Here is a 15371-nt window from a genome sequence, read left to right as displayed (position 1 = left end):
CACAGATGCCATCTTTTATATACAGTCTATGGCATGAAGTCTGGCTCCCATTTATTGAGAAATATAAAATAAATAGATAAATAACTGACCATGAGGATGTGCTACAATGAATAAAATTCCACTATGGCATACTAATTGAATCTATCGCAGTATGTTTACCTTTAAAAGGATTTAAATTTCTCGAGGGTCAAAAATATTTTTATACAGATTTTTTATAAATTGTATGAAAACGATTTTTGCATCCACATGTTGACATTTCAGATTATGGTTTCAATTTTGAGTCATTTTTTTTTTCAGAAGTTTAAGTTGTATATCAGTTGTATGTATGTCAGACATCTGATCAGGAATTGCAACTAGATGCCGAGACATCCAACATTTACTTTCCATAACCACTGACAGTGTGAGGTGTTCTGCAGTAAACTGGACAAACCAACATAAATGACTCCGAGGCATCAGCATTGCACTTTTTAAAAGTGTGTTTTCTAAAATTTCTTTCATGCTTGATTATAAATTAAAAGTCAGTGCTGTAGTGCAGACATTAGCTCTGTTGCTTTGAATGTACTGATGTTAAAATGTGCAGCAGACACCTGACGATGAGTCACTGAAATGACTTTTATGTAAAACACAAAAAAGCCATTGTGCCTGCCAAATCATTAACTAACATTACTGTTGCTGTTCTTTTATTATGAGTATTATACTGTAAGAGTAACAAGCTGGAGATCTTTTACAGTCTATAGAAATTTACTTACTATTTGATTCTGTCTCAAATGGCCACCAGTGGAACTGCAGGCTTAGTCTAAAATATATAAGTTTGTATATATTAATATATAAATTTGTGAAGGGAAAAAAAAAGTAAAAACTGATTTTTTTATGTTAAAAAAATGTCCACAAGGGGGCACTAATCCATCCCAGGCTGACATGTTTAAAGGTTTACTGACTCAACAGGTGCAAACATTTGTAACAGTCGGATTTGTTTTTGTGTTGCACTACAAAGGATGCGGCATTGGGTTAATAAAATAACAACAATGTACAATATTGTTGTTTTCGCTTTGACAAGAGTATTACTTATTGACAGTTACTTATTATTAACTGTTTGCAGTATTTTGACATGAAGCCTTCTGCACTGTTTTAACACAAGCTGATTTAGTGTCAAATTTCATCTCCTTTTGCCATCTTAAATTTAAGTTGTTGTAGTTTACTAATGATTTGGCTCATTTACAAGTAGTTTTGACTTCACTTTAACACCAACTTTAATTAAAACTTGTGCATCAGCTGCACTTTAACTCCTGTCAGTACTTTTGTCTTTTACCACCTTTACAGCTTTGAATTCAACTTTTTCTGTCTTCACTCAAGCAAATCTGTGCATGCATGTTTCCTTAGCACTATTTATTTTCAGTTACAACCCGAGGGCTGGATTTAGACAGACCACCTTTTATTCGTTTTTAACTGAAACTGTCCTTCAGACAACTTCTGCAAGCAGTAAATCTGGGCATGTGTGTAAAGCAACAACAACCATAAAAGCAGCAAAACAAACTTGAATGTTGTCCCTACCTGCGGACAGGTAGAGGAGGAGGGCGAGGGGGAAAGGAAAAGCCAGCCCACATTCAGATCACAGTTTACAGCCCAGCATTGTCTCCCATTTCTATTCTACCACTGAATACCACTGTGCCAAAGTTCAGATCTCACAGGTGGGCACAATAGGCGAAAGAAGACACTGAACTACATGTTCTCGGGCAGCTTCATCTTGCAGATCGTGTCAGAGACAAGTGAAAGCAAATATCTGGGACTATTCAACAAGGCAAGACAAAAGAATGTGAGTAGAATACAGATTTATCAAGTAATTAATGATTATTTAAAGTTATGGCAGGTGTTCTCGGGCTTCTGTAATGGTTTACTACCGAGTTAACTTTCAACCTTGTCTAGCAGTACTTTGTAATAGCAGCATATTATTATATATCATGTGGGTTTTTAGAAATATGTATGTGTTCTATTCATTAAATGATTATTTTGCTACATTTTTGTATTGTTCTCTACTGTGAATACAGATTTTGCTTAACTTTGAAATAGCATACCAAGGTTTTTTCATGCTTTGCCTTATGAGACTGAGTCCATTAATTAATGTAAACTGTATATTTTTGAGGTACTGGAGAGTTTTTGTTATATTCTCCTCTATTTTACCGCCACGCTTTCATTTTTACACTTGTCATGAGGCTGTCTGAAATATCTAACACTTCCTTAACGATTAATTATGTAATTTGAGACTGACCCTTTGCCTCTTAATACAACATCCATTGATAGATCTACTTCTTTTATGACTTGATTAGGTTCCTCTGCTATTGTTACGTGACTTTTTCCACTTCAGTCGGCTACTCTTTTCCCTAATTTATGCTTATATAGATAAACAATATCTTCAAGGACAACGGTTTCAAACAATCTGGCCCATTTGATGGTATCAAAACTTTGAAGGAGGGATAATCTTTTGACTTTTAACTATCTTCAAAAGTTAAAAAAGTGAACTTTATCAGCTTTCCCTCCTGATTTTTAATTCTTTAGAATTAAAAATAATTAGATGTGATCAGTGATCCAAGTCAGTTCTTTACCTGCAAATTATTTTTGAAGAATAAGCAAATGACTATAATTCTGTGCCTGATTCTTTTTGCCTAGAATTAGGATTGATACCAGCTTCTTTTTTGAATGCTAAATAGATAGTTAGCTTAGCGGAGAAGCAGTTACCTATCTCTGTCTAAACGTTAAAAAAAACAAACAAGAAAAAACATTAACAACAACACATAATATTCTTATATAATCAGGAACAAAAACTATGTATGCTATATTTGCTGAAACTTCGTTAAAAAGCTGCAAGCTTCATATCCATATACTACATATAGCCATAGCTTAACCTAGCATGGACTCAGGAACCTGAAAAAAAAGCTATCTGGTTACTATTTTACTGTTAAAAAAGTTATTTTAATTATTAAATTAACGATAAAATGATCAAAAGTGTTAAATTACTTGAAAGTTAGATATATCTAATTATCTTATTTCTGAGTGAGTTCAAATTTTAAGTTGATAAATAGAAATTTAAAGATGCGTAACTTAAAATGTTTGAATTATATCGGAATATGTCAAAATTTTCAGATATGTAACTTATTACATTAAAAATTTCAGATAATAATCCAAACTTTTTTGGGATAAAAGCTTAGATGAAATGGCTTCACCTTTAGTGGTAAATTATTTAAATTTCATATTTGTGTTATTTTACTATAACTCCAAACATAGGCTTGCAGATCAATTTTATTTTATCTGCAGTGAAGTTAGGGTATTAAGTAGCACGAACTTAAAATTAAAGTACCTCAATTGTACTTACAAGTACTTTACCAAATGTACTGTATGGCTGTACTGCAACTACATAGTATTGAATGTGCCCTAATTATATCAACAGAACACAGTGGATGGTTCATTTCTCTTTGAGTTTTATGTTAGATGATACTTAAAATATTAAATGTTTACATCATAAATGGATATTTGTTGTTGAATCATTTCCAGTCAAAACCTGGTGGCCTGCACAGAAGGAACACTGTGTTATTTTTAGCAAAACTTAAAGGTACCGACAGAGGCCATAAACTCATTAAGAAAGTGTTTGCTAAGGCCATAAAACAACTAAAAGATAGGCCCACTCCATCATAGACTTCAACACAAGCAAACTTTACATTGGCCTCGCTTTTCAGACCGGGAAGCTATGTCAACCTTTTATATACTGTCAGTGATAACACAACTGGAAAAGTATAGCTCATAAAAAAAATTATAAACAAAATGTCTCAAATCTTTGCAGTTGCTTTGATAACAATTCTGCATACCCTATCATCAAGTTCTAGCACACAAGCGACCATCAGATTGTTATGATACTCACTCTAAATCTAAATAAAACTGAACTAAAAAAATTATTTCAGTTGAGTTTTGCTCCAGTTGAATTTCCTTGGTCCAACAGCCAAGTCACCATGAAGCCTTTTCTAAGCTTCACGGTGGGAACCATACATGCATTTAACATCTGTTCACCTTCACTTACATTTAGCAAAGACTTAAATTGAGATGTTATCTGGACAAATATCCATTCCTAATGTTTTTTGGTGTAAGCAGTTCTTTACTAGTTGTTGACCAGATGATGATTCCTGGCAACATCGAGCAACCAGGGAAAAATGTGTGTTCCCTGACCAGTTGGTGAGTGGTTGATGGCTGTTGCTGGGTGAAACTGGTCACAGAGAGGGTGCTCCACCAAAATCTGCTGTGTGTTGCTCTTAGCACAAGCAGATCGCCATGGTTTCCTGTAAATTGCATGTAACATATCTGCAAATATTTGCCATTTACTTTCTGAGATATAGTGAAACTTTAAAAAGTGTGAAAAAAAACCAGGAATGGAGCTTTCAGAGTGAAAGTTGTACATACTGCTGCAACCAATGCATCTCAAAAGGCACAACTTTTTACTTTAAGGAAAACATTCTCTATTTCCAGTTTTACTACTGCTCAGCATCTTTTTGCAGACAAGTCTGTGTCTTTTGTGCAAATTATGGGTAACTGTGGCAATCTCTTCGCAAACAAAGGAGCACTGAATACCCCTTCAGGATTATACGTCAGCATCCACTCTCTAGTTTGTCAGAGAACACACTTTTGCCAAGCAACCAGGTTGCCAGAGCATCACTGAAAGGTCCAAAGGCTTGCGTGAATGAGGCACTAATGGCGACAACCAGAAACCTCTAGCAACCACTTGCTAGGTGGTTAGGGAATACACATTTTTCCCTGGTGAATGGTAGATGTTAGATGGTTGCCAACTGGTCTTTAGGGTTTTGTAACTGAGGAGTAAGACTAACTTGTTAATTCAAAGCTGTTCTAGGTGCCACTTTCCTTAGGCAGGTTAGGGCACGAGGTCAAGACAACCTGGCTACTTTAACAACCCTTCAGTTTTGTTCCACATTACAGAAAATAGAATAAATAAGTAAAGAATTAGTTGCCATCTCCACTGATTTGACTGGTGCTTCAGCTCAAAGTGAGATATTAATAAATATCTTTTATCTTTTTTGCCAGACCTTCAATTGGCAATGCCAAACTAAAACCTCAGAAGTGACCTTCAGTTTGAATTGACCCAGAGCATCATGGCTAAAGGGAATAAAGATTTCCAGCGAAGGATTGTGTCCAAGGATGGCCACAACATGGTAAGGATCGATAACGTGGAGGGCATGGTCAAGCTGTACCTGCACGACATCTGGACAACTGTGGTGGACATGAAATGGCGCTACAAACTCACCTTATTTGCCTCGACCTTTGTCATGACCTGGTTCATCTTTGGGGTAATCTTTTACTTCATTGGAATGGGCAACGGAGACTTTGAGCCAGATTTAAATTCTACCCACACCCCATGCGTGATGAACGTGGAAACGCTCACTGGAGCCTTCCTCTTCTCTCTGGAGTCGCAGACCACCATTGGTTATGGTTTTCGTTACATCTCTGAAGAGTGCCCTCTGGCCATCTTCACTCTGGTGGCTCAGCTTGTCATCACTGGACTGGCCGAGATCTTTGTTACCGGTGCCTTCCTGGCCAAACTAGCTCGACCCAAAAAGCGAGCGGAGACCATCAAGTTCAGCCAGGTGGCGGTGATCTGCAAGCAGCAAGGAAAGCTGTGTCTGATGGTGAGGGTGGCCAACATGAGGAAGAGCCTCCTGATCCAGTGCCAGCTAACAGGAAAGCTCCTTCAACCCTACGCGACCGAGGAGGGCGAGAAGACGCAAGTCCACCAGAGCTCTGTTGATTTCAACATGGACTCCGGTGGCGAGTGCCCCTTCCTTATCCTCCCTCTCACCTTCTATCACGTCCTAGACCAGCACAGCCCGCTGGCAGGACTGACGGCAGAAAACCTGGAAACCCGTAGGTTTGAGTTGCTCATCACCCTCAATGCCACCATGGAGTCGACGGCAGCCACGTGTCAGAGACGTACCTCCTACATGCCTGACGAGATCCTGTGGGGTTATGAGTTCAAACCGGTGCTGTATAGCACCCCCAGTGGACGCTTTGTGGCAGACTTCAACTTTTTTGACAAGGTGCAAAAGAGCAGTGATCCAGACTTCCACAGCGACAGTTCAGAGAAGCTGAAACTCGAGAGGGACTTCAGGGAAGAATAGAGGATCTTAATAATTACTGTTAATTGATCTGAGGCTCAGCCACTGTGTTAATGTCCCTTACAGCTATGAACTTTGATTTAAACACGTAAAACATTTCTATTGAATCATATAATGTGATTTTTTTAACCGTGCTTCAAACTCTGAATAGTTTTTAAGAAGACTAAAAACCTGACATTATATCTTCACTCTACATTCTGTTTATTCATTTAATCATTGTGATGTTTTTTGTATCAATATTCAAGTAAAATTAATTAAATGTACCAGGATGAAGGGCTAACAGCCCTGTATGATTCTTTCATTTGGGTTTTAATAATGGGAGTCTCTTTATAAATGCTTTTGAAGACCTTTTAAAAATAGAATGTTAAGTTATACACTGATAAAGTAAGAATTTAGTATTTAAAGACATGTTTTGGAGAATTATTTTATTATTAAGAGTTAGATGAAGTAACTGATACTTCTCTCTGAGCTGTACTTAAATATGAAGCTAGAATAAGTTGTTGCTTAGCTTAGTTGAGACGGGGAAAACAGTGCCCATGTAGTTCTGTCAAAATATTCCTCTAAACATCACTACTAACACTTTACAGCTTCCTTTCTAATCGCTCCCAAAAAGCCAGGTGTAAAGATGTAAAATATCACAGATTTTCACTTGTGATTAAAACATTACCTGCAGAGCCCCCCAAAGATCAAGAGTTTTCACTTACAGGACTAGTGATGACACACAATTAGCTCACAGTGTTTGTGCATTTCATCTGAACAGCAGTAGATCCAAACTAATTTTTAGTGGAAAACCATGAGGACTCTCATAAAATGAGCTGTTTATGTAACCATCAATTGATAATTGTTAAGTTTTGTTTTTAAAATTGTTGTTACACATAACAAATGATTTTTATTTTGCTTAACTGTTTTTAAAGTTCACAAGACATTTACAACTCTGTTTAGAAATTTTGCAAGCATTGAGAAATGGTTCCATAAAACAGTAGTTACTATATATAACTCGTGTTCTATGAATGTAAGCCCTCCTAACAGGCTTCAGCACTGGGCTGGTCAGACCTTCCTGTGAGATCAGATGTAATGAAAGAGACTGAGATGGATATTGGTGCCACAGTTTAGACTGATCCACATTCTAAGTATCCCAGGGAAAGATACATAGAATAAAGCAGTGATTTTCGAAGTGTGGTCCAGTGCTCCTTAGTGACCTTTGAAGGTACTACATGTAGCCGTGCAAGAAGTTAAAAAAAAAATTAAAATTAAACCAATACAATACCAATGAAAAATGTACTTTTATATTAAGCGCAGGGCAGGGTGACCCCCAGAAGATTTTCAGATTTTACAATGGCTCGAATGAAGGGATGTAAGTGTGTGTGAATCTGGCTTGTAGTATAAAAACGGGTTGAGTGGTGTATCAATACTAGTTTATTTACCACAGTAAATGTGCCTGCTTCGGTACAAATCTTTGAATCCTACTGATGTGCACTATCTCTCTCACTGACACCTGCTGCAGAAGTGAATTTATGTTTTTATGGTGACACATCAGTTTAGGTAATTATAGGCTCAAAAACATAAATATGGGCTCTACAGTGTATCTGGCAGAAGAATTAGTCCTAAATGCTTCGTGTAACGTTTCAGTTTCCATAATATCTGCAGGCTTTCGATTTTGTGGCCGTCAATATATAACTGGACTAGACAAACACCACCAAAATAAATCTGTAATTTCCTCCTTAAATAAGCAGTTCCTCTGCAGCTTGAGTAATGTTGCACCTGCCAGAGGATATTTCTACATATGTTTGAATCATCACAAAATGTTAAAGCTTATTACACATTTGCAATTGTTAGTGTATTTGTATGACTAATGTTGATTGTGTTATTCTTGGAAAAAACGAATGTAACCTTTGGTTGTTGTGTTTCAGACATAAATATCATGATGGTATTATAATAATAAATCAGGGATTGTGATACATAGGAGTACGGGCTATAAAAAGTAATAAAAATAATCTGTTTTGTTTTGTTAGTGTGTTTCTTTTTACTTAAAAACAAAGTGTTGTGTTTAAATCATCCAGTGCTTTCACCTCCCCCCAACCCCCGTCCTCCCCCATGGTGGGATGATGGAAAGGTGGAAAGTATATTTACTCATGCAGTATACACACCCGTTAATATGACTAGTTGTTATCGAAAACTAAAGTTATATAAAATGACTGCAGAAAATGCTTCTTTTACCTCAGGGCATCTGTATAATAGTAAATGAATGTGGCTGTTCTCTATTAAAAAAAATACTGGCAAGCAAATTTGCACAGCGACAACATCTTCACTGTAAAGAAAGTAGCACCGTAACTGAAAGATGAAGGGCTAGAGCCTTTCAAAGGACGAAACAGGCTCAGCCCACACACAGTTGTCGTTAGCTGTCAGCCTTTTGTTGTGGCAACACTGTGGAGCAGCCATTGAAGTTGAGATGGCTGGTGGCGTTTGTATCTGGTCCAAACAATTTGGTCCAAGGTAACTAATATTTACTGTAAGAGACAAAGCAGTAACACGTCAGCAGAAATTTTGGGGGGGGCTTGAAAAGCATTAAAGCTGCACTCAAGATGTCAAATAATGTGAGAACCACCGGTGAGATATTCTGGAGGTAACTCACAACCCCTGATGCAACATCCCTTCACATGAAATGAATGTTGAAGCAGGTGTTTGCAATACAGTACACACATACAGTGATGTGAGCTGAATTAAAATGAAAGTTGAAAATATAATGATCTGCACACTAAAAGAAAAAAGCCCCTGTTAAAGGATTTTATTTACTGTGACATCTTGTGTGATGTTTTCTGCCTGAAATCTGAGATGTGACAAGTATCCTGTTCCAGCTCCAGCAAGCAAAGAGGGACTTTGTGACATTTAAAAATGTGTTTGAAGGGTGCTTTATTTTCATTTTAATTAAAATTAAGGGTTTATTCACTTTTACTTTCTTAAAGAAAAGCAGGGTTTTTTTTGTCATGGTTCAGCTGAGTGAGGCCTAGTTCCTGCCTTTTCTTCTTTTTCTTAACTTTTTTGCTTTTAGTCTCCGGTGGAGTTGCTAGGCTGGTGCTGAATCTCTGTCCAGCCAATAGGTAGAGCTTTCCTGCCTTGGCCATCCTTCCCCCACCTGTTCCTCATAGTGTAATCAGGTTCTGAGTATTTCTTATTAGTGCCACAGTTCTCCGCTGGATTTTTCCAGGACCCACTGGAGAGATTATATCTTTCAGATAGCTTGGGAACGCCTCAGTGCTCCACCGGATAAGCTAGAGGAGGTGACTGGGTAGAGGACAGTCTGGGCTTCTCTGCTTACTGCCCCTGCAACCTGGCCCCAGATAAGTGATAAGGGGTTTATATAAAACAAATAAAACTTGTAACCTCAGTCAGAATTACATAACGTTGAGATTTGAGAGATATGAGGTTTTCAATAACGGACTTTAATTGTTTGGTTTGTACAGCATATTGACAATATCCGCACAATAACACCTGTTACAAGTACATCAAATCAAAAAACAAGGAACAATCTCATATATCTCATTCTGAACAATTAAAATCTAAACGTAAAGATAAGATTTTTATATATTTGTTTAGTGTAAAGTAGCCCAATATAGCCATCTAGTGGTAAAATCTAAAAGTGACTAAAATTTCCAAAATAATAAGCAACAAAAAGGTAAACCCCAAATATCCAAGGTAAACAGTGGTAAACACCAATTTACTTAAAAATAAATACATAAATAAATACATAAACTTAGGCATCTAGTGCAATTGCTGCTATATTAAAGCAAATGTGTCCAGGTCTACAAATATTCAGGATATATGTTGGTGATTGGCTAACACACAAAACCATGGTAGTAAATTATCTAAATATTAGTCTGAAGTGATGTCACTTTAAGACATCCCAATATGCTCCAGTACCAGTTTGTGGGACACCTCTACTGAGCTGGTTCGAAAATCGTTTTTTTTTTCTCTCCAGGCACCAGCAAAGCTATGAAGAGCGTGTTTTTGTTTCATGGAGAATGTTCCACAGGGTTTAACGGTTTTTTTCAAGTTTTGATTTTTAACTTTTATAAAGTATTTCTCTCCCTTTAGCTTGTTTCGCCTTTTACTTTGAATCATTTGGACCGGAAATCCACACCGTCTTTCGCGTTGTCGCTTTATTGTGAAGGATCGGACCGGATACTGTGTTGTTGTTAGTCCAAAACGGAACATGAATTCGGCTAACAGATGTGAAAATTAGCGCTTTTAGTGTGTTTGTTTTGATTAGTAAGGAGGAGACCGGAGAGGAGGTAGCATTTTTTAACTGTCTATGTGCCGTGTAATAATCAGAAATGAGCGTCACGTTGGATATAAGGCTGAAAAGAGCAAATAAAGTTTATCGAGAAGGGGTAAGTTGCCACAGCTAGCTAGCACCAGCAGCTTCTGCTACCTCTCCAGCTAACGTTAATAATACAGCATTTTTCTTTATTTATGAATAATGCAACTGGTACTAAACCAATGTACTGTAACAACCCGAGCTAGTTATCTAGCTACCAGTCGCCGGCGTCACATGATCGGGCAGCTGACTGTTGGTGTTACGGCGAAATGTGTCTCTTGTGAGGTTCGCCGTAGAAACCCTCACAGATTGATAAGATATATACACATAACATCGTAGCTTATGGTGGAAAATATAAGTGAAACCACAAGCAGAGACTAATGCATCTACACTTTTAGAAGCTCAAAAGTAACTGGACATTTTACTGACAAGCAGTTCCAGCCATGGTGGAGATGAGTTATGGTATGGGTATGCCCTTATTGATCATGTGACTGCTGATAGAAGCAGGAGGATGAACTGTGAAGTGTTCAGGGTTATTTTCTCTATGAGATTCGGCCAAATGTTGCTAAATTGATCTTAGTTTGACCAATTATTTTTGAGACTTTGATAATGTGGGACTGTGTATATAAAAAAAACTGATAGACTGCAGGTCATCCGTGTTGCTTGGTGTGCAGGAAACAGTGGCTGGTGTCATCCTGCTGATTTGTAAGGAGGCACTGCAGCATCATGGCATCTCTCTGAGCATGGAAGGAGTCGTGAATCTGCAGCTGAGTTCCAAGAGTGTCGGCGTCTTTGAGGCTTTCTACAACTCTGTCAAGGTGAATGTCTATTGCTTTAAAACCACTTTGAGTGGAGATGAAGACTACTAAAAGGGTCATTCCCTTTACCATTTGTCACCAAACCCCACTGATCATTTGATAAAGAAGTTTCACCAGCATAAATATGAAACAGAAGTGTTAAAAAAAAGAAAAAAGTATATAAAATCATCATAAATTAATCATCCAGAAGTTTTATTTACCTGAGCAAAGCAATAATTATGAACTTTCAAACAAAACAAGACTATTATAAGCATCTGCCAGGCCTTTTGTTTTGAACTATTGTATTAAGTAAACACTGAAATAACTTGAAATATGATTAACAGACTCTTAATAAGTGATATAAACTGGCTAACCCATTGTTTGATGGTAGAGTCCTTATTTTTCATCTGACAGTGTTTAACTGTCACTGATCTTGTGCTATATTTTACCTACAGGATACAAGTTTCACTTTATACTTTTATAATCATTGAACTCCTGGTTTAAAATGTTTCACTGCTAGGTGAGTCAATTGTTCCTGATAATAATCACATTGAAACATGTTGCAGCCCATCCAGCTGATCAGCAGTAACATCGAAGTGGCCAAGGCTGGAAAAATTCCTGGAGGAAAGACTGAGATTCCCTTCGAGTTCCCTCTGCACACCAAAGGCAACAAAGTGCTGTACGAGACCTACCATGGAGTCTTTGTCAACATTCAGGTGAGTGTGAAGAACATAGTGTATGTTAGGGTTTTCTGTTGCTTTCAGGGCAGCAGTGCAGTTTGTTTGTCCAGAGGAAAGAAAGAAGAACATACAGTTTAGCCCTGGACCTTCAAAACAGACATTTAACTCAGTGATTGGACAGTTGGAGGGAAATTATCACGCATCATCGTCAGCCACATGGGTAAAAAAAGTTTTGTCCCTTTAATGAACCTCACAAGATTCAGTTCAAAGAATGGATGGGCTCCCACATATCTTTAAGACTTCACGCTGCCATGCTTCTTTTAATGTGCCAGAGTTTTTATCTGACAGAAAACACCCCTGCTCGTCACTCCGAACACCAAATTCACACAATGATTAACTAACAACGAATAAACAAATAACTCCTCTGGTTTGTGGGGTTAACATGAAGTCTGAATGAAAGAGCTGTCTGGCAGCTGGCAGGTAAAGAGGTGAAATGTTATAAATATACCCTGCAGTTCAATCTTTACCCACAGCAGTTTAGGGATGTAACAATTCAGAAACATCCTGAATATTCTACCACACTTCTATCTTAATGTAGTGCAATATACATTTGGAGCTGTTAATGTGTGGTTAAAAGCATGATGGTCAGTGTTAAAGGTCCTTTATGTAACAAGTTAACCCAAAATACATCAGGCCAATTTTCTTTTTTTTTAATTCTTTTCTTTCTGGAAAAAAATAAGTATGAATCAAAAGTCTGGCCCACATGTAGAGATATGAATAAAACATATTTAGGATTGTGTCTATTGCCCAGCCCTGCTTTGGGGTTAAATAAAGTGATAGCAGCAACAAAGTCAGAGTGATCAAGTTTAATATTATGTGTCATATATGTATTTATATATCCCTTTTACCTCCTAAAGCAGTATCTTGTACATTTTTGTTATTTTATTTTATCTTTTAAATGAAAACTTTTAAAGAGTATAATGTCGCGGCGTCCCTGCTTTATACCTTTCTGTTCAATCCTCAGTACTCCCTCCGCTGTGACATGAAGCGCTCCCTGCTGGCCAAAGATTTGAGCAGGAGCTGCGAATTCATCGTGCACTGCCAGGTGAGTGAAACACACCTGGTTATTGTGATCTGCTGTGTGTGAATAAGCTTACAGCAAACCTTCCCCATTTTACCCTGTTTCCATCACTGATAGGTAATAAAATATATCAGGTCAAATATGGTAAAGAAATTATTTAATAACACTTTTATGAATCATAATTACCTTTGAATCTTTAATCATAAATATTTGATTGTAATTTCTAACTTTTTCTATCATAATAAACTTCACCCGCAGTTTTCTCTCAGTGCACCAGGGGGCAGTAGTCCATGCTTTGGGAATCACTGTATTAACAGGACTTTTTTTTAGGACTGTACTGAGGTATTTAAAAGCAGCTGGATGATGATATTTTTGTTCTATAAAATTGACATATTGGTAGCCACAAAAGAAAAGACATTTTTACCAACAATTAGTTTCTCTCATTTTTGTGCCACTCACTTGGCCTCTTTGTTGTTCCAGACTTATTTACAATAAAAAAAAGCAAATTTAACCTTTTTAATGCTCACCAATGCTCTGTAGCTCCTGTAAAATCCCACCTGTGCTCAGGTTGTCATGCTTTTTTGTTTGTTTGTTTGTTTTTTGTTTGTTTGGGGGTTTTTTTAAGGAAGAAAGTATCTGTATCAAAAAAAAGACTTGTTTCATCACTTCCTGATTTTGTTGAAAAGTTATCTTTGAACGCTCACAGTCACATGACAGCAGTGTGGGCGATTAAAAACTCAGCAACTGCTTTTTATGGAGGTGCAAACTCAGATGTGATTTTCTGCTGTGTTGAACTGCGTCACGTCATTTTCTGTTTGACTTCCAGCCTCAGAAATCTAAAGTCATCCCCACACCGGTGAACTTCACCATCACTCCAGACACTCTGCAGAGCCGCGAGGTCAGAAAACATGTGTTAAATATCTTTTTATTTTTTTGCTTGATTTCTTCAAATTTAAAGCTGTAAAGCTGTTCTCAAAGGATGAACTTTCTTTGTGTTTTTAGAAAAATTCACTTCCGAAGTTTCTCATCCGAGGACATTTAGACGCCACTAACTGCGTGATCAGCCTGCCGCTTACCGGAGAGGTGGTGGTGGAAAACTCGGACGTCCCCATAAAGAGTATTGAACTACAGCTGGTACGGGTGGAGACCTGTGGTAAGTACACGCTGTGAGACAATCAGTCTAACTTTCATTGGGCAGGGCCCAAGGTTTTATGAGCATGTGCTGTGTTCAGGCTGTGCTGAGGGTTACGCCAGAGACGCCACAGAGATCCAGAACATCCAGATAGCCGAAGGTGACGTCTGCCACGGCCTCGCCATCCCCATCTATATGATCTTCCCCAGACTGTTCACCTGCCCCACGCTGGAGACAACAAACTTCAAAGTCGGTCAGTAAAACCCATTCCTGTGATTCTCACACAAACAGTTTGCTCCAAGGCTCATTTTAGTCTGTTATTTACTAGATTTACTGGTTAACAAGCCTGTGGCTCTTATTTTGAAAGTTCAGCAGACAAATTTTATTATAGTTTAGCATTTTTAACCACAAGTTCTTACTCTGAACTTTTAAATATTTTCAGTTATGTTAAATTCTAGAGTGTGTTTGCTCATGTTGTTTACAATAATGACATTAAAACAGTATAAAACACTCATCACAAAGAGACACTATATGGCAAAAAATATTCATTTGTCTGGCTTCACATGAATATGAACTTGAGTGATGTTCCATTCTTCATCCAGGGGGTGTAATATGATGATCATTGAGTTCCTTTGACTTGAACTAAGGTGCTGAGCCGAACTCCTGAAAAACAGCCCCGCACAAAAATCCCTCCACTGAACTTTACACAGTGCAGTGATACCGTTTTCATGGAAACTGCCAAATTCAGTCTCATCCATCAGATTGCCAGATAGAGAAGCACTATTGATGATGAGCGTTTCTTTCCTTCAGAGTTTGAAGTCAACGTCGTCGTAGTGCTCCATGATGATCACCTGATCACAGAGAACTTTCCTCTGAAGCTGTGCAGACTCTGAACGCATCATTTCTGAGAGAAGCTCAGAGACCTTCACACTTCTCATCCTGCAACAAACTCATCTGCCTGAACAGCCGAGCACATTCTTCAACGTGCAACTGAAGCCGGAGAAATTACTCAAACCTTCAGAGACCTCCCTAATAATACATCATGTTAATGTGACCAAACTCTTTTCTTTTTAAAGTTTTATTTCAGTTTAATAAATTTCACTTGAAACTATTTCATATTTCCTAGTTGTTGTTGGTGTTTTTTTAAGGATGTGCAGCATCACAGGGACTGTTCTTTCAAGACCTGGCGGTTTAGAAGT

General features: G+C 37.7%; 2 protein-coding genes across 4 annotated transcripts; both read left to right on the top strand.

The window, feature by feature from the left end:
* Positions 1 to 1640: 1640 nt before the first annotated feature.
* On the top strand, positions 1641 to 8178 carry kcnj15 (potassium inwardly rectifying channel subfamily J member 15). 2 transcript variants are annotated; one of them, XM_039618616.1, is made up of 3 exons: positions 1645 to 1789; positions 2616 to 2623; positions 5081 to 8178. In XM_039618616.1, the coding sequence occupies exon 3, from the start codon at positions 5148 to 5150 to the stop codon at positions 6168 to 6170; it is 1023 nt and encodes a 340-aa protein (XP_039474550.1). In that variant the 5' UTR covers positions 1645 to 1789; positions 2616 to 2623; positions 5081 to 5147; the 3' UTR covers positions 6171 to 8178. The 2 variants fall into 2 exon arrangements, with proteins under 2 accessions (XP_031594144.1, XP_039474550.1); XM_031738284.2 differs by lacking the exon at positions 2616 to 2623 and having other exon boundaries at positions 1641 to 1813; positions 5080 to 8178.
* A 2145-nt stretch (positions 8179 to 10323) lies between these two features.
* vps26c (VPS26 endosomal protein sorting factor C) lies at positions 10324 to 15294 on the top strand. Of its 2 annotated transcripts, none has more exons than XM_031738290.2 (8): positions 10324 to 10555; positions 11157 to 11300; positions 11846 to 11995; positions 12984 to 13064; positions 13867 to 13938; positions 14043 to 14193; positions 14273 to 14425; positions 14983 to 15294. In XM_031738290.2, exons 1-8 carry the CDS (start codon positions 10499 to 10501, stop codon positions 15063 to 15065), a joined length of 891 nt encoding a protein of 296 aa, XP_031594150.1. In that variant the 5' UTR covers positions 10324 to 10498; the 3' UTR covers positions 15066 to 15294. The 2 variants fall into 2 exon arrangements, with proteins under 2 accessions (XP_031594150.1, XP_031594151.1); XM_031738291.2 differs by having other exon boundaries at positions 11132 to 11300.
* Positions 15295 to 15371: the final 77 nt, after the last annotated feature.

Source organism: Oreochromis aureus, linkage group 10 (genome assembly GCF_013358895.1).
Source record: "Oreochromis aureus strain Israel breed Guangdong linkage group 10, ZZ_aureus, whole genome shotgun sequence".
NCBI lineage: Eukaryota > Metazoa > Chordata > Actinopteri > Cichliformes > Cichlidae > Oreochromis > Oreochromis aureus.
This window is presented reverse-complemented; position numbering and strand designations above follow the sequence as displayed.